The following is a 20,410-nucleotide window of genomic DNA, read 5'->3' as shown; positions in this document are numbered from 1 at the left end:
AACAGAGAAGCTTGGCAGGCTACAGTCCAGGGGGTCACAAAGAGTCAGACATGCCTGAGTGACTAAGCATAAATGGTCAGTGACTGATTATAAAGCAATAATCCAGGTGAAAAAAATCACTGCAGATGGTGATTGCTGCCATGAAATTAAAAGACGCTTACTCTTTGGAAGGAAAGTTATGACCAACCTAGATAGCATATTGAAAAGCAGAGATATTACTTTGCCAACAAAGGTCCATCTAGTCAAGGCTATGGTTTTTCCAGTGGTCATGTATGGATGTGAGAGCTGGACTGTGAAGAAAGCTGAGTGCTGAAGAATTGATGCTTTTGAACTGTGGTGTTGGAGAAGACTCTTGAGAGTCCCTTGGATTGCAAGGAGATCCAACCAGTCCATCCTAAAGGAGATCAGTCCTGGGTGTTCATTGGAAGGACTGATGCTGAAGCTGGAACTCCAATACTTTGGCCACCTCATGTGAAGAGTTGACTCATTGGAAAAGACTCTGATGCTGGGAGGGATTGGGGGCAGGAGGAGAAGGGGACGACAGAGGATGAGATGGCTGGATGGCATCACTGACTCAATGGACATGAGTGTGAGTGAACTCTGGGAGTTGGTGATGGACAGGGAGGCCTGGTGTGCTGTGATTCATGGGGTTGCAAAGAGTTGGACACGACTTAGTGACTGAACTGAACTGAACTGAATCCAGATGAAAAATTATGAGGGTCTGTATTAGAGCTAGAACCAGGGAGATGGTAGTAAGGCTGGCACAGCAGATTGAGAGACATTTGGAGAAAGAATCAATGAGAACTAGAGACAGAATGAATATGGAGGTAAGGAAGAGAAGGAGAAAATCAAGGACGATGCCAGATTTTTGGCTTGAATGGCTGTATAAATGGTGGTATCCCTTACTGAGCTGTGTCCTTTCCACAGTGGGAGGAGAAGGATTGCTACAGGTTGGGGAAATAGGCATGTTTAGGCATGTTTGAGTCACCTGCAAGACAGCTATATAGAGATGTAGAAGAGCTCTAGAAATAAGCAGGGAAATCAGTGAAATTTACTACTCAAAGGTAGAAGAGCTCTTTAAGTTGCATGGGTAATAGGCTTTTATGTTTGGAAAATCATGGATGCTCATGAAGAAGTTAATCAGCAAAGAAAAACCTATAGATATTTAGAAATCAAGCAATATATTTAACGAAGAGAACTAATTTAAATGGGGACAGCAAGGAAGAGAACGGTTACTTCAAACTTTATACATTACTTTTAATAATTTTATTGTCTTCAACCATTCCTTTTTGGAAAAATAGTGACTAATCTATTACATCATCCAAGAATAAAAGTTGTTTAGGAAGTTATCTAATAAGCATATTTTACAGAAAGAGGAAGGATATCAATTTTCATCTTCCAATATAAAGAAAATAGGGTTTGTAAGTGAAGGAAATAGCTTACTAATATGATGATATTTTACGGTATCTTTAAAAATCTTTAATTTTCTATAGCTTTTTCTTAATGTCTAATCCAGTGGGATATTATTCATTACCTATTACCCCAGAGGATTGTTTGAATATAAGGTTATATTTCCACGTATATAAGAACATGTTTTCTGCTAGTTAGGAGAATTATCATTTACTGAAGACCACAGGATCACCAGTTAGGGCAGTTAAATCTGTTGCTTAGGTTGTCTTAGTCACCACCCATACTTGTTTAAAGGAAAAATGAGTCAGAGCTATGTTCCAGACATATGCTTAGACAGTGGTTTAAGAAGACTCTTTCATTTGCCTGATTTTCAAAATTTTTCACCATCAGCACTAGAAAAATGTTCACCCTAAGTGTCCATTGTGTAGGCCATCTCCTGGCGTCCCCTCACGAGAATGTAATACCCATGAGGCTGAGACTTAACTTTGTTCACTGCTGTTTTCCCAGAATCCTGAGGGTAGTAGATGCTTGATAAATATTCACTGAATGAAGGAACAAATGCTGAGCTCTACAATACCAAATATGAGTAAGATTTGTTCTCTGCAGCCCGATTTGGAAGAGTAAGTGTGACTCATTTAAATATGGTATGGAAGATGGAGTGATAGATGATGCAGAGAAAGGGATCTATTAATTCAGCCAGTCTAACACAAAAGCATGCCTATGCTTGCTTACTCAGGGAACTTTATGCAGCTTAGTACTGCTAGAATATACTGTGAAAAGGAGATGTTACCAACGGAATGTCACACTATGCCAAGGAGTCTGCCAAGGGCTCCAAAACCATTGCAGATGGTGACTGCATGAAATTAAAAGACACTTGCTCCTTGGAAGAAAAGCTATGACAAACACAGACAGCATATTAAAAAGCAGAGACATCACTTTGTTGGCAAAGGTCCAGTCAAAGTAGTATAGTTTTTCCAGTAGTCATGTATGGATGTGAGAGGTGTACCATAAAGAAGAATTAATGCTGAAGAATGAATGCTTTCGCACTGTGGTGCTGGAGAAGACTCTTGATAGTCCCTTGGACTGCAAGGAGATCAAACCAATAAATACTAAAGGAAATCAACCCTGAATATTCATTGGAAGGACTGATGCTAAAGCTGAAGCTCTAATACTTTGGCTACCTGATGCAAAGAGCTCTAATACTTTGGCCACCTGATGGAAAAGACCCTGATGCTGGGAAAGATTGAGGGCAGGAGAAGGGATAACAGAGGATAGGATGGTTGGATGGCATTACTTATTCAATGGACATGAGTTTGAGCAAATTCTGGGAGAGAGTGAAGGACAGGGAAGCCTGGCATACTGCAGTCCACGGGATCACAAGGAGTCAGATACAACTTAGCAAATGAACAACAACAAATTCTCTGGGGGATAGATTGGAGGGGAAAGTAGTGGGAGTTATTTCAGTAGTTAAAGAGATGAATTTTTTAACTAGGTCAGACAGTAGTGGAAAGAACACTGTCAAGACTGCTTAGGAGGTAAAACGGAAAGAATTTGGTGACTGACTAGTTGGGGAAGATAAGGGCCTAGAGGTCGAGAGGATAAGAAGGATTCCAAATCTGACTTTGGGTGGATGGAGGTCCTATCTCAAAGAAAGTTAAGTAATGCAGGAAAAGTAACAGGTTTTGAGGGAAAGGCTCAGAAATAAACAGAAATAGCTCCAGAAAGAATGAAGAGGCTGAGCCAGAGAGAAAACAACACTCAGTTGTGGATGTGACTGGTGATGGAAGTAAAGCCTGATGCTGTAAAGAACAATACTGCATACAAACCTGGAATGTTAGGTCCATGTGTCAAGGTAAATTAGAAGTGGTCAAACAGGAGATGGCAAGAGTGAACATTGACATTTTAGGAATCAGTGAACTAAAATGGACTGGAATGGGCGAATTTAATTCAGATGACCATTATATCTACTACAATGGGAAAGAATCCCTTAGAAGAAATGGAATAGCCTTCATAGTCAACAAGAGTCTGAAATGCAGTACTTGGGTGCAATCTCAAAAACAACAGAATGATCTCTGTTTGTTTCCAAGGCAAATCATACAACATTACAGTAATCCAAGTCTATGCCCCAACCACTATTGCTGAAGAAGCTGAAGTTGAACAGTTCTATGATGACCTACAAGACCTTCTAGAACTAACACCAAAAGAAACATGTCCTTTTCATCATAGGGAACTGGAATGCAATAATAGGAAGTCAAGAGATACCTGGGGTAATAGGCAAGTTTGACCTTGGTGAACAAAATGAAGCAAGGCAAAGGCTAACAGAGTTTTGCCAAGAGAACACACTGGTCATACCAAACACCCTCTTCCAACAACACAAGAGATGACTTTATACATAGACATTATTGATGGTCAATACTGAAATCAGATTGATTATATTCTTTGCAGCCAAAGAAGGAGAAGCTCTATACAGTCAGCAAAAACAAGACCAAGAGCTAACTATGGCTCAGATCATGAACTCTTTCTTGCCAAATTCAGACTTAAACTGAAGAAAGTAGGGAAAACCATTAGACCATTCAGTTCAGTTCAGTCGCTCAGTTATGTCCGACTCTTTGAGACTCCATGAATCGCAGCACGCCAGGCCTCCCTGTCCATCACCAACTCCCACAGTTCACTCACACTCACATCCATCAAGTCGGTGATGCCATCCAGCCATCTCATCCTCTGTCGTCCCCTTCTCCTCCTGCCCCCAATCCCTCCCAGCATCAGAGTCTTTTCCAATTCAGGTATGACCTAAATCAAATCGCTTATGATTATACAGTGGAAGTGAGAAATAGATTTAAGGGACTAGATCTGATAGAGTGCCTGATGAACTATGGATGAAGGTTTGTAACATTGTACAGAGGCGGTGATCAAAACTATCCCCCCCAAAAACAGAAATGCAAAAAGGCAAAATGGTTGTCTAAGGAGGCCTTACAAACAGCTATGAAAAGAAGAGAAGCAAAAGGCAAAGGAGAAAAGGAAAGATATAAGCATCTGAATGCAGAGTTCCAAAGAATAGCAAGGAGAGAGAAGAAAGCCTTCCTAAGTGAACAATGCAATGAAATAGAGGAAAACAACAGAATGGGAAAGATTAGAGATATCTTCAAGAAAATTAGAGATACCAAGGGAACATTTCATGCAAAGATGAGCACAATAAAGGATAGAAACAATAAAGGCACAATAAAGGATAGGTATGGACCTAACAGAAGAAGAAGATATTAAGAAGAGGTGACAATAATACACTGAAGAACTATACAAAAAAGATCTTAAAAACCCAGATAATCATGATGGTGTGATCACTCACCTAAAGCCAGACATCCTGGAGTGCAAAGTCAAGTGGGTCTCAGGAAGCATCACTATGAACAAAGCTAGTGGAGGTGATGGAATTCCATCGGAACTATTTCAAACCCTAAAAGATGATGGTGTGAAAGTGCTGCACTTAGTATGCCAGCAAATTCAGAAAACTCAGCAGTGACCACAGGACTGGAAAAGGTCAGTTTTAATTCCAATCCCAAAGAAAGGCAGTGCCAAAGAATGTTCAAATGACCACACAATTGCACTCATCTCACATGCTAGCAAAGTAATGCTCAAAAGTCCCCAAGCTAGGCTTCAATAGTAAGTGAACCATGAACTTCCAGAGGTTAAAGATGGATTTAGAAAAGACAGAGGAATCAAAGATCAAATTGCCAACATCTGTTGGATCATAAAAAAGGGCAAGAGAATTTCAGAAAAACATCTACTTTTTCTTCATTGACTATGCTAAAGCCTTTGACTGTGTGGATCACAACAAAGTGTGGAAAATTCTTCAAGAGATGGGAATGCCAGACCACCTCCTGAGAAATCCATAAAGAGATCAAGAAGCAACAGTTAGGACTGGACATGGAACAATGGACTGGTTCCAAATTGGAAAGGAATTTGTCAGGCTGTATATTGTCACCTTGCTTATTTAACTTGTATGCAGAGTACATCAGGCAAAATGCCAGGCTGGATTAAGCAAAAGCTGAAAGAAATATCAGATTGCCGGGAAAAATATCAACAACCTCAGATATGCAGATGTCACCACTCTGCAGAAAGTGAAAAGGAAATAAAGAGCCTCTTGATAAAGGTGAAAGAGGAGAGTGAAAAAGCAGGCTTAAACCTCACCATTCAAAAAATGAAGATCATGGTATCTGGTCCCATCACTTCATGGCAAACAGATGGGGAAACAATGGAAACAGTGACAGGCTTTATTTTCATTGGTTCCAAAATCACTGCAGATGATGATTGCAGCCATGAAATTAAAAGATACTCCTTGGAAGAAAAGCTATGACTAACCTAGACAGCATATTAAAAAGCAGAGACATTTCTTTGCTGACAAAGGTCCATCTAGTCAAAGCTATGGCTTTTCTAGTAGTTGTGTATGGATGTGAGAGCTGGACTATAAGGAAAGCTGAGTTCCGAAGAATCAATGCTTTTGAACTGTGGTGTTGGAGAAGACTCTTAAGAGTCCCTTGGACTGCAAGGAGATCAAACCAATCAATCCTAAAGGAAACCAGTTCTGAATATTCATTGGAAGGGCTGATGCTAAAGCCGAAGCTCCATACTTCGGCTGCCTGATGAGAAGAGCTGACTCTTTGGAAAAGACCCTGATGCTGGAAAAGACTGAAGGCAGGATGAGAAGGGGACAACAGAAGATGAGATGGATGGATGGCATCACTGACTCGATGGACATGAGTTTGAGCAAGCTCTGAGAACTGATGATAGAGAAGCTTGCAGTGCTGCAGTCCATGGGGAAGCAAAGAGTCAGACATGACTGTGTGACTGAACTGAACTGAACTGTATTAAATATTGGCATGTTTTCCATATTAATTTTACCTGTATATATTATAAGATCATTTCAGATCTAGAAAAAAAAATCTCTAAGACTAAGTAATATATAAGAATAGAAAGAAGCCAGTGTGAGATCTTTAACAATAATTAGTGGTCTAAATATCTCTCAATTCTGTCCCCTTGCCTCCTCTCCATCCCTGCTGTCACTGCCATAGTTCAAGCACGATTCTTCTTACTAACCTCTTTGCCTTAAGCATCACTGTCCTCAATCCATTGTTCACTCTGCTGCAGTGTGATCTTCCAGCATGCAAATCTGAGTCTTTAACTTCTTTGCTCATATATCGTCAGGAGACCTACATTGCTTTCAGTAAAAAATCTAAACAATCTAGTTTGGGGGACCAAGACTTTCTAAGGTGGTTCTTGCCCACCTATGCAGCCTCACTTCCAGATAACTTCCACCTTCATTTTTAGCTCCAGAGATTACAGAACTGATTTTCCTCCAGCTCCTTAGATATGTCTTACTCTTCTTTTCGTCTCACTTCTGTGAGTAATTCTGTCTGTCTGAAACACCCTTTCTTCTTGTCTACCTGCTAACTTCTTGCTCATCCCTCAAGTTTCAGCTGTGTGAAGCTCCCCTGGAATTCCTGGGCAATTCCCGAGCAAAGCTTAGGATCTCCCTTGTGTTTCCACTGTACTTTATAATGTCTTCGATAAAGCAATCAGCTCAATATATTTTTGAGTCACTCAATGTATTTTAATATTTTTTTACATGCCTGCCTCCTTACAACATTGTAAGACTCTTCAGGGCAGAAGCTGGATTGTCCCAGCTTTGAGATGCCCAGCATAACACCTAATACATAAAAGGTGTGTAAAATATTTGATCAGTGAGTAGTGAGTAAGGGAATGAATGGATCTGGTACCATTTTCTTCCTCTAAACCAAACACAAGATTTTTCAAAATGCCACATCTCAGCTATGATCTGAGCTGGAGTGGGAATGCTTACAGCTGCACGTCTTAACCAGATGATATGCTTTCAAGAGACCACCCATCTGCATAGAACACAAACACAAATAAAGGCTGAGGTTTAGTGCACAACAGCTCCTAAAGCGGGAAGCACAGGAAATCACTTGAGATTTAAGAAAGAAAGAAGAGGAGTTAAAAGAAAGCAGAATAACTCAGAGATAAATGGATTTGCCTTGGATTACAAAAAACAACAACAACAACAAAAAAAACACACACACATAAGAAGTTTGCCCTATTGAACTTTTTCCTATGGAGCTGGACCTTTCTTTAGTCCATTCTAGGCCCCTCTTCACAGCCAGTGGCCCTGTATGAATCTGCTGGTCCCATCACTAGCAATAGTGGTTTTCCTCATAGAGCTTCCAGTCAATTTTCTCCTGTTTCCAGAAAAATGCCTACTAAAATCATCGTAAAAAAGAAGTGACCAACGTGAGCTTGTCACTTCCCTCCAGGAGAATCTTTGCTTGATGTAACTTTCCTCTCAACCTCCACCAGGTAGAAGGCATGTAGACACAAGGTGACTTACTCTATTTCCAGGAAACAGAGATGCTTATTTTCTTTCCTTCACAAACATATAGAGGACCTATTTCTGTGTATTGACCAAAGCCTGCTTTCCTTTAGACTTGTAGGTTGGTAAAATAGGCTGGAAAGGTTGGCATATTTTAAAAAGTATGGTTACAAAATCCATACTAATAATCAAGTAAATAGAAATAAAAATAATTAAAAAGAAAAGGCAAATTATTTTTACAAAATTGTAACTGCTAACCAGAGTGTAAAAGATCACTTTTGAGGTTAAAGATATATTTTCATGGACAGTGTACAAGATAGTGTTATCAGTGATTTTAGAAAGAGGATGTGTTAATCGAGATAAAACGTATTTTCAGATAAAAGTTTTGTTCTTCATTCCTAAAAGAATGTGTAAGCAATACTGAATACAGTGACTGCTTCAGAAAGAAACATATTAAATGTAAACAATGATTCACACAATTACAAAACTGTAAGTTGCTCAGTTATGTCCAGCTCTGCAACCCCATAGACTGTAGCCTGCCAGGCTCCTCTGTTGATGGGATTTTCCAGGCAAGAACGTTGGAGTGGGTTGTCATTTCCTTCTCCAGGGGATCTTTCCAACCCAGGGATTAAATCCAGGTCTCCTCATTGCAGGCATATTTTTTACCATCTGAGCCACCAGAGAAGCTGCACAATTATAAAGGGAAATAGATTCCACTCAAGAATTAATGACAGTATACTAGCAAGATAAGAGAAAATTGGGTTCATAAAAATAGATAATTTTATAAATAGACTACTCATTCATTCACAAATACTTATTCATTGTCAGCTGTGTGTCAAAGGCTATGAAAGCGTCTAGGAGTACTAAACTTACAGACACACTCCTGGTCTCAAGGTATAGCCTAGTAACAAAAGAATACCACCAAGAGTAACAGTACTACATGGCTAAAAATTAGTAAAAGCAGGAATTCAGAGTGTGGCTTTACATCCTCACTGTTGTCACTACACTATGAGAGCTCAGGCAAGTTACTTAACCTCTCTGTGCCTCCATTACCTTCTCTTTAATGCAGTAGTTATAATATTACTTTCCTCATAGTGTTGTGAAGACTTGCAAACTGCTTAACCTAAGTATATGCTGCTGCTGCTGCTAAGTCACTTCAGTCATGTCTGACTCTGTGCAACCCCCATAGACGGCAGCCCACCAGGCTCCTCCATCCCTGGGATTCTCCAGGCAAGAACACTGGAGTGGGTTGCCATTTTCTTCTCCAGGGATCTTCTTGACCCAGGGATCGAACCCAGGTCTCCTGCATTGCAGGTAGACTCTTATCATCTGAGCCATCTGGGAAGCCCCAGGACTATCCAGTCCAAGAAAGGACTGCTGCTGCTGCTGCTAAGTCACTTCAGTCACGTCCGACTCTGTGTGACCCCATAGACGGCAGCCCACCAGGCTCCCCTGTCCCTGGGATTCTCAAGGCAAGAACATTGGAGTGAGTTGCCATTGCCTTCTCCAATGCATGAAAGTGAAAAGTGAAAGTGAAGTCACTCAGTCATGTCTGACTCTTAGTGACCCCATGGACTGCAGCCTACCAGGCTCCTCCGTCCATGGGATTTTCCAGGCAAGAGTACTGGAGTGGAGTGCCATTGCCTTCTCCAATGTAAGTATATGGCACATGGTAAATTAGCAATAATTTATCAGACCTATGACATAATGAGGTAGATTTGCTGTTATGGAGTTATGTGCACCGCACTGCATCTTGGCAGCAAGAATGAGCTGGAAGGTGAGTGGTTCTGTCTCTATTGTCTCTGTGGTGGAGTCAGGAGATGGTCTTCAGCTTTTGAGGTGCAGCTAAGAGCTTTGGTAGGTGTTTGTAAGTTGAAGAAAAGATGAGCATTCTAGTGAAGGAAGAAGCAGGGAGGAAGGCATGGAGACATGAGAGAGGGTTATGAGTTGGGGATCCACAAGTGCCTTTGTATTGTCAGAGCATGGCCTGAGAGAGAGGATGTGGCAGGAGATGAGGCTGGAGAAGGAGGTGGAGGATAGAATGAATATGGCCTTGGGTGCCTTGCAAAGCAATTCAGACTATGTGCTATATACAAAGGGAGCCAATGCAAAACTCAGAGTAGGACTCAAAAGGATTTGTGTACAGAGACATAACAGTGAGGAAGATCTATTTAAGAAGGATGAGCTTTTGCGATGACGGCTTAAATAATGAGGTTCTGACCATGGAGGCAGAAGAGGCATGTATGAGACATTTAGAGGTAGTGTAGGTAGGGCTTGTGGTTGATTAACTGGATATGCAGAGCAGTGGGTCAAGGAGTAAACACAGATAAAATCCAGGTTTTTATTTGACCAGTTGTGGACATAGCAGTACCATTACCAGGAAAAGAAACAAGAGAAGGATTAGGACTAGGACGCAAGATGCTGAATTCTATTTCAACATATTTCAATTCAGTACCAGGACACTTCTCTCCAGACTAAGAGCTCTTTTTGTCCTGGTTGACAGATAGAAGACAGAGACTCATTTGACCTCAGAATCTTCACTTTTGTCTGTTTTGTTTCTCAGTACATCTGACAAGTAATCATAGGCATTAGGTATATTATAATATAAGCAGAAAATTTACACAAAAGATTTTCAACAGTACCTTCTAACTCTATCCCCTCTATCACAATAACTTATATCCCATTTTATCCTCAAAAAAAGCAACAAGAAAGGAGGCTTCCTATGTTTCTGTTAGGGACCTTTTGTTCTTTATAGATTTATCATGATCTACACCTCCAATGGTAGATCTATACCTTCAGTGGACTTCCCTGGTGGTTTAGCCGGTAAAGTGTCTGCCTACAACGCAGGAGACCCGGTTTTGGGTCTCAATCACTGCTCGATCCCCGGGTTGGGAAGATCCCCTGGAGAAGGAAATGGCAACCCACTCCAGTACTCTTGCCTGGAAAATCCCATGGACAGAGGAGCCAAGTAAGCTAGAGTCCATGGGGTCGCAAAGAGTTGGACATGATTGAGCAACTTCACTTTTCACACCTCCAATAATTACATCAAAATTGTCAGTCATCCTAGACTCGTGTGTACCACATTCCATCTTATTTCTTAGGATGTGTTTTCCAACATCCTGTAATCAGATACTAAATATCTTAAGTTGTATGGATTATATTTATAGATTTCCCAGGTAAAGAAATCTAGGCGCTATAGAGAGAGTCATACATACATGGAAAACAAACTACGGTTACCAAAAGGGATAGCAGGATAGAGGGGTGATAAACTAGGAGTTTGGGATTAACATATACATACTACTATATATAAAATAGGTAAACAACAGGACCTACTCTATAACACAGGGAACTAAACTCAATATCTTAAAAACCTATTATGGAATGAATCTGAAAAAGGCTATATATTCACATTGCTGTACATTTGAAACTAATACAATATTATAAATTAACTATATTCAATTAAAAAAAGATTAAAACAAAGAGAGAGTCATAAAAGTTGTAAAATGCAGAGAAAGGAACAATGTACTTTAGTTGAAGAAAAGTCTACCATGAGTTATTCAACTTTAACCAGACTTCTTGCTTAAACCAGAAGAAACAGTAGGAAGAACTCATTAAACACTGTGGTTTCCAGTTTGAATACTAGTCCTTTGAAAGTAACAGTGCTAAGTTTCAGGTGCTTATGGCACGTTCAGGTGTCTAATTTAAAAATTCTGGAGCTCAGAAGAGAGATCTGGGCTAGCTGTATAGAAGGCTGAGGTGCCTGAAGTTATGGATGAGAGACAGAAGAAGAGAGGTCAACTTCAAAGCTCCAGGGAACTCAGATACTTATTGGGTGGATTTGGAAGATAAACCCACAAAAAAAGCTGAAAATGAACACCCAGAGCAGTAGATAAGGAAAGAGTCTGGAGTGATGTCATGGGAACTAAGGGAAGTGATGTTTCAGAAAGCAAGGTTGAACTTCACAGATGGACCAAGTAACATGAAGACAGAGAAGGATATATTAATTTCTGTTAAACAAAATTGTTCATATACATACATACTTGTATATGTTAACATACAAAGCTTAATATTTTGCTTGAATATTGGTGTTTTTGTGCTGTTACAGTTTATTTGGAACAGACAGTAAACTCCCCAGAACTGTTGTGGGTCTCATAAAGGAAATATGCATGGTGTTAATACTTTATATAATTCTTTGTTGATATGTATAAGAATTTAATAATGCACCCATGTATTGTTTTTTTTAACCCCAAGTTATTCTAAATTACTTTAGATATTGAGACATTTTATTTACTGATTCACTTTCTTTTTTCCTCCTTCTTTTGGTACTTAATTATCTAGTCCCTACTAGATTTAAGGCAGTAATTCTAGGTTTCAGTGTAGAAACAGGAATAAGACCAGAAACCTGCCCCAAAGTTTTTACTAACCTTTCTCCCCCTCAAATCCTCCCTTCTTTGAACATGATATTTTTCTTGTTGTTTTGGTCACTTGATTTCCCAATAAGTTGTAGTAATTTTTATTGCTATCAACTAAAAACAAATGGCATCACTGACTCAATGGATGTGAGTCTGAGTGAACTTGGTGATGGACAGGGAGGCCTGGTGTGCTGTGGTTCACGGGGTCACAAAGAGTCGGACATGACTGAGTGGCTGAACTGACTGAACTGAACTGAAAAAAATAAGTAGGCTGGCCTTACTTATACTCATTAATTAATATTGGCTGTTTTAATTTCAACAAAAAATAGATATACATTATAACTTTATTGCTATTTGATTTTGCATTTAAAAAATTCTAGCAATATAATTTCCCCCTATATTTATCATTGTGATTGTATTTTTTCTTATGTGAATTTTATGTTTATATTCTTTAGTCATTTATATGTTGGGGGTCTCAATATTTCTGCCAATTGTATGAACTCCTTGCAATAATGTAGTTATTAATCACTTGTCATATTTTCATATTTTTACCATACCTTTATAAAGGCTTATCTCATAACTATGGAAGAGAGGCTTGTATTAGTGTTTTAATCTTGAAAGTCTACAAGCTATACTTATAAAGAATATTCAAGAAAAAATGAATTAAAAGTTGGACAAACTATGCAATCTTATGTAATTTTACATAATTTTTTTCTACAGACTTTCTTTAATCAAAGCAGAACAGGTTATAAAATTTATCTATGCTTACTTACTGTTCTGGTGTGCCTTATTAAACTGTTGACAGTTCCCAAATTGAAACATACAATAAACAAGGGTGGTTTGTGGCATTATGGCTATCAGATAAGTTACATTACATTTTATTCTAATGTTAGTATTCTATAATACCTAGACTTTTTCTGAAAGCACTGTCTCTCAGAAAAAAAAAGCCACATCCAATTTGTAAAGACTAAATCTTTCAGATTGTGAAACTGATTAACAAGGTTTCATACAGTTCAATTTCATATATAAAACTTGGTTCTTTTTAAATTATAATCTAATGTTTATAGTCTTATAATGGGGCAAAATACTGATGTTTTTAATTTTCTTCAGTGTGTCATCTTTTGCCAACAAACAACATAATTACATTAAGCAAAAGAGTAACTCCGTTTTGTAAACACACTTAACAGGAATGTGGGAAAATTAAAACACTGTTTGTCTGTTAAAATAAATATTATCAAAAAGATAAGAAATAACAAGTGTTGGTGAAAATGCAGAGAAAATGGGCCATCTGTGCACCTTTGATGGGAATGTAAATTGGAGTAGCCACTACGGAAAACAGTATGGAGGATCCTTAAAAAATTAAAAAAAGAACTATCATATGATCTAGCAATTCTATTCTGAGTATTTATCCAAAGGAAATGAAAATAGTAATTTAGAAAGATATATGTACCCCCCTGTTCACTGCAGCATTATTTACAATAGTCACAATGTGGGAGCAACCTAAGTGTCCATTGACGGATGACTGGATAAAGAAAATGTGGTCTATATGTGTGAGTGTGTGTGTGTGTGTGTGTGTGTGTGTGTGTATTTAGCCGTAAAAAAGAAGGAAATCTTGCCATTTGTGACAACATGGATGGATCTTTAGGGTATGATGCCAAGCGAAATGTCAGACAGAGAAAGATAAATTACCACATGATCTCAATTATATGTGGAATCTTAAAAAACATCATAGATGCAGAAAACAGACTGGTAATTGGCAGAGGTGGGGTTAAGGTTGTGGGCAAAATGGGTGAAGGGGGACAAAAGGTATAAGCTTTTAGTTATAAAATAAATAAGTCATGGGATATAATATACAGCATGGTGATTACAGTTAATAATAATGCATTGTATATCTGAAAATTGCTAACAGAGGAGATCTTAGAGGTTCTCATGACAAGAAAAAAACTGGAACTATATATGGTGACAGATTTTAAACAGACTTATTGTGATGATCAATTCACAATATATACAAATATTGAATCACTCTGTGGTATACCTGAAACTAATATAATGTTATATGTTAATTATCTCTCAATAAAAAAGGTTGTTAATAAGTGACACAAAAAATTAAGTGGGACAGTTAATTGTTATGTCTAAAATAATCTTTTATTCAAAGTACTTCCCAAATTATTTGGCAGGGAGTAAGAGAAAGAATAATGGAAAAAAAGGTTTAAATGAATACCAGATTCTACATTCAGAAGGAAAGGCAGAATCAGAAAACTCAATATTTTTGCAACTCTCAACTAAATGACTGATTTAGGCAAGGATCATCAATTAATGCTCAAATCATTGACTGAAAGGATGTTGAGAAACAGGGAACTCATGTGGTCTCAAAGGATCACATCATGGATTATTTATTAAATAAGTAGGAAAAATACAGTTCTAATGAAACAGCACCTAGGTAGTAGTTTTGCAGAAAATGTTTACCTAGAATCCAATCATAAGGAACAATCAGAAAAATCCAGAATGTAAGATATTTTATTTAATGGCTGGCCTGGGATTCTTGAAAGGTAAAATTTAAAGAAAGAAAAAGAAAGGCTAAAGAGACATGACAACCAAATGCAATGCATGAACTCTGGGGACTGGATAAAAAGAAAATCTGAATACTGACTCTATATTATATAGTATGGTACTACTGTTAATCTTAGGTATCATATTATATGTACAGAGGACTATATAGCTACATAGGGAAGTGTCCTAAGAAGATGCATATAGAATATTTAGAGGCAAAGCATCATGATATCAGAGACTTATTTTCAAACGGTCCACGCTACACATATGAATTTAAAAAAATATATATATATATATATATGTGTGTGTGTGTATATATATATATATATATATATATATATTCCCTGGTAACTCAGTGGTAACGAATCTGCTTGTTAATGCAGGAGGTGCAAGATACACGAGTTTGATCCCTGGGTCAGGAAGATCTCCTGGAGAAGGAAACAGCAACCCACTCCAGTATTCTTGCCTGGAAAACCCCATGGACAGAGGAGCCTGGCAGGCTACAGTCCATGGGGACACAAAGAGTTGGACAGGACCTAACGACTGAACAACAACAGCAACATATACACATAGAAAACTATATTCTTACATAAATATAAAGGATATGTAAGTGTTCATTATACCATTTTTTGAACTTGTCTATAGATTTGAATGTTTTCAAAATAAAGAGTTGGGGGAGGTATGTTTTCTGTTTACGTCAGTGATAGTCTAAGGCTGGAGTAGTATGACTCAGTCATATAGTAAGTACACACAAACACACATACTACTTCAACATTTGGTAACTAGTTCATTGCTGATGTGTATCTATATCAGCTAAACAATCCAGATGTAAAACCAGGGGGAAAAAGAATAGTTTTAAAGGCTTTGTCTGCTCCCAGCTATCTGGTATACACGCATGTCTTCCTGGCAGTGTGCAGTATTCCCTCCTACTACTCCCAGTGACCCCAGACTGAACTACTTCCCAAACAACTCACACTTTCCAAATAAAGCCTTTGTTCATGCTGCTTTCTCAGTCTGAAACACGGTTCCTATTATTTTACTTGTCAAAATCTTACCCAGTCTTTAAGGCTTAATTCAAATTCTTCTTCCTCCATGAAAGTTTCTTCTAGACTCACACCTCCTCCTTCCAACTAAAATAAATCACTCCCTGCTCTGTGGTCCCTATACCTCTTTTGAAACACATCCTCATTCCTTTTTGCATTATTGTCATTTATTCCCTGTAAGAGGGAAAGTTTTGTTTAATAGTGTTGCATAGGATAACGTCTATATTCCAGAATAATGCTCAAGGCCCTCATGATGTGGTGCCTGCTTCCTTTCAAATCTTAAGTCTTGACACTCCATTCTATAGACATGATACCGGAGCTATGCGTGTTTAGTCATTCAGTCATGTCTGACTCTTTGAAACCCCATGGACTGTAGCCCTCCAGGCTTCTCTGTCCATGGGATTTCCCAGGCAAGAATACTGGAGTTGGGGGATGGGGAGAGAGGTGGGAAGGCAGTTTGGGGGAGGAGGGGGCATATGAAGACCTATGGCTGATTCCTGTTGATGTATGGCAGAAACCATCAAAATTTTATAGAATAATTATCCTCCAATTAAAATTAAAAATAATACATCAATGGGTTGCCATTTCCTACTCCAGGGGATCTTCCTGACCCAGGGATCAAACCCTCATCTCCTGCATTGGCAGGTAGATTCTTTACCACTGAGCCACCTGAGAATCCATCAGAGCTATAATATAAGTCAATTTTCCACCAGGGACTCCTGATCCCTCAATTCCATGGCCTGTTGAGGAGACAAGTGCTCCCCAGGATACCTATGAATTCCTAAGGCCTTGTATTCTCATATAATCTGCAATGCTAGTGACTTCTCCAGGCTACCACATATTTGCTTTCCTCTGCATTTTAACTGATTATAAAATTTAGTCCCTTCAAAGTTTTGGCAAAATAAAACAGAACCTTTCCTGCAAAGCATTCTTGAGTTTGGCTTACTTTTAAAAGAGATGAAGGAGGATTTACATTCTCATTATACTACAAATTTCCTGGAAATTTAAGTATCCACTTTCCTTCTTATTTTTGTCTTATCTTCCCACTTTCCTCTTTCCATCCCTCCCAGAAGTAAAAGTTTGGCACAGCCAATTCCCAGGACTCCTCCCTCAAACAATTAACAAGGAATTAGACAAAACAAAAACAAAACCTTGTAGTTTCTTCCTAAGAGAAATTCTTTGACCAGCTTTTCATATAATTTTTAAAAAATCCATGTAAATCTAATCATGCCATACTATACAGTTTCATACATACACCATACTATTTCATACTTTAATGCTTTTGCGCATTCTGCTCCTTCAGCCTGGAATGTTCTTCCCTCTGTAGTTTACTTGGCAAATTATACTTCCCCACTCATGACTCTCCCTCATAACTCTCCCCCAATCTTCTCTAATCCAAAATAGTGGCTTCATCTTTCCTCTTTGGTTTAATCACTGTGCACAATATTTACCTTCACAGGGTTGTAGCAGTCTATTTTAAGTATGTCTTCAATGCCAGACTATGGACTCCTTGAGGGTAGACACTGCACCTCACTAACTTTTATACTCCCAGCTTCTATCCCAGAGCCTGATCAATATCATACATGCTAATTAAATATTTATCAGATGAATAATAAATTAAGAATGAATGAATTTTCTCTAGACCTGAGAATCAAGACTTCTAAGGCATAAAGAAAGACTGTAAAATGTTGGAACCATCATTTGCTTCAGAGAACACCTTCTAATTTGGAGCATTTATAAATTTCAGTGCCAAGGCTTATTATCTGTCCATAGTCTGTTAAATGTCATACTTAGCAAGTATACTTCATTATAGTTCATTTAAAAATTTTCTAACATGGCCTACATAGAAGCAATAAAAAGTGAAAACTTCAGAGAAACTATTTAGAGATAGTTTCATAAAACACATTCCACACAGAATAGTAAAACATGTTTAGCTTTCATGCATTGGAGAAGGAAATGGCAACCCACTCCAGTGTTCTTGCCTGGAGAATCCCAGGGACGGAGGAGCCTGGTGGGCTGCCGTCAATGGGGTCGCACAGAGTTGGACACGACTGACGCGACTTAGCAGCAGCAGCAGCTATTATCAAGCATAGGGCAAAGAGAAAAACTGCATTGCTTACTTGATATTTTTGTTCAAACAATTTAGTTTCTGTTGGGAGAGTATCTAAATTCCTATTCTTTTAACATGAATAAAACAGCATCCACATCTGGAACCCAGACCACATGTGATGGCTTCACAGAGTTCGCCCATTCTTTGTTTTGAAACAATGAGACAGAAAATATAATGTGTTCCTAGGAAAGGAATCCACATTTGCAATGAAATGAAAAGAATAAATGGGGTTATTTTATTTTTGTGTGGCGTACAGAACTGTTAAATGAAATTAGAAATTGTAATTTAACAGTGACTTCAATCAAGTAGAATTTCAAGTACTCGTCTCTTTGATATGCATTTTGTTTTTGAAAAATAAAAGGCCTAATATTTAAAATTGGTTAAAAAAAAACCCAGCATATAATACTTGCATGACCCATTTTCAATTATAGTCCAAATGTGGTTTTTCTGATTAAAAGGTAAATCAGTCCTGAAAATAAAATGTAAAAAGGACAAATCAGATACCATTTCCAGAATTTTTCCCTGCCAGCCACCTCTGGGACCATAAAAGGAGGAGAAACTGCTCTAGCCTACATAGTCTAGGAAGCATATCTAGGAAATAGAAAAGTAACATGATCCTGAATGCAAAACAGAAGGATGGCATTTATAAGGTACAATAGCCAGTTCCTTAAATGAATGTTGTACCAGTTTAGGAGAATAGGTACTGAGAAATGGGCCAACCAATGAAAGTGAAAGCGAAAGTGAGCCGTTCAGTTGTGTCTCTTTGCCACCCCATGGACTACAGCCCACCATGCCCCTCTGTCCTGGAGTGGGTTGCCAGTATTTTCCAGGGGATCTCCCTGACCCAGGGATTGAATCCGGGTCTCCTGAATTGCAGGCAGATTCTTTATCATCTGAGCATCAACAAAACCACACATTAAAAAAGTGAAGAGCTGAAAGTGAAATCCATTTTTTAAAAATAAAAAGAAACAAAACCTTTAGCCTGAAAAGAGAAACGAACTACATTCTAAAGGAGATCAGTCATGGGTGTTCTTCGGAAGGAATGATGCTAATGCTGAAACTCCAGTACTTTGGCCACCTCATGCGAAGAGTTGACTCATCGGAAAAGACTCCAATGCTGGGAGGGATTGGGGGCAGGAGAAAAAGGGGACGACAGAGGATGAGATGGCTGGATGGCATCACTGACTGACTCGATGGACGTGAGTTTGAGTGAACTCTGGGAGTTGGTGATGGACAGGGAGGCCTGGCATGCTGCAATTCATGGGGTCGCAAAGAGTTAGACACGACTGAGCTACTGGACTGAACTGAACTGAACTGAGTGAATAATTATCTGTCTATGGGCCTTTACATAAAGATGTGTTTCTTCTCCCTCCAAGCAATTAAATATAAAAAAGAGCTAAAGATTTTCAGATTTTAGGCTAAACATAAATGAGAATTTATTGATAAATAGATTCATTAGCCACATGAAGTGTTTCAAATAAAATAAAGCTGTAAACTTAGGCAACTGAAGATTTCTTTACATTGATTCATGTAACATTTACCTGAAAACAGGAGGCAAGATAAGAAGTTTTCTGGTTCTAGGATTTGTAATACTTTTTGTAAAACGTTAGAGATAACCTGAAAATTTTATTTAATAATGTTGCCTAACCAAAGTGATTGTATGATTAAGTCTAAAGAAATATAAAACAGAAGCTATATATTTTTAGTTTGCATAAACTTTTGTTATCTTATTGGAAATACACCTTCTATACTAATGTATCATCAAATAATCTTTATATTAAACATTTTTAGGGTTTGATGACACTTTCCAGACATAGAAAATTAAAGGAACTTTCTGTGTCTGAGTGTGATAAAATCACCGATTTTGGAATCCAGGTAAGATAATTATGTTTTTTTTCGTTGTTGCTTTTAAAGAATTAAGATTGAAAATTAAGCGCAAATTGAATAACCTTTGTGGGTAACAATAGGAAAAAAAAAAAGAAGCGTAATGAAACCAATAATACGTATGTGATCTTGGTTGAGCCAGGATCACTCTGCCTTTAGTCAGGTCCCCACAGCCCGAGGTGATTGAGAGGATTTGCTTTCCCATGTTTTCCTGTCTACTCTCTCCCTTCCAGATGTCAGACTCATAGGATAGACAGGGATAGGTTGACATTTTATTTGGAGAATAACGAACTGCAATGTGGTAAAAGTCTTCTCATATTAAAATAGAAATGTTCTGTAGAAAGAAATGTTATATCATCTAACCATGAGAATTGGGGGAGTCTGAAAAATTACACCAGGTACTTAACAATTAGGGACTAAGCTATTCAAACATAATTGGTAGCATACTTTGCCAGGATGGAAAGCATGAGATAAGTAATTGGATAAGATAAATGATTATATGCTTAAATGGTACTTTAAGAACTCATGAGAAGTAAATTTCCTAGACTTGCTGTTGAGTGATAGGAAGTCATAAAGTAGTTATTGTGAGCAAGCCACACATGGTGTTTATCACAACATTAAGCAT

General features: G+C 38.3%; 1 protein-coding gene across 1 annotated transcript in view; it reads left to right on the top strand.

The window, feature by feature from the left end:
* The window catches only part of FBXL13 (F-box and leucine rich repeat protein 13), a 224,236-nt gene that overhangs the window by 169,926 nt on the left and 33,900 nt on the right, over nucleotides 1–20,410 (top strand). The window contains exon 18 of the mRNA XM_027968573.3: nucleotides 19,693–19,776. Within this exon, the coding sequence (XP_027824374.2) occupies nucleotides 19,693–19,776 (84 nt within the window). The remainder of the gene's footprint in view (nucleotides 1–19,692; nucleotides 19,777–20,410) is intronic.

The sequence above is a fragment of the Ovis aries genome, chromosome 4, assembly GCF_016772045.2.
Source record: "Ovis aries strain OAR_USU_Benz2616 breed Rambouillet chromosome 4, ARS-UI_Ramb_v3.0, whole genome shotgun sequence".
Classification (NCBI taxonomy): Eukaryota; Metazoa; Chordata; class Mammalia; order Artiodactyla; family Bovidae; genus Ovis; species Ovis aries.
This window is presented reverse-complemented; position numbering and strand designations above follow the sequence as displayed.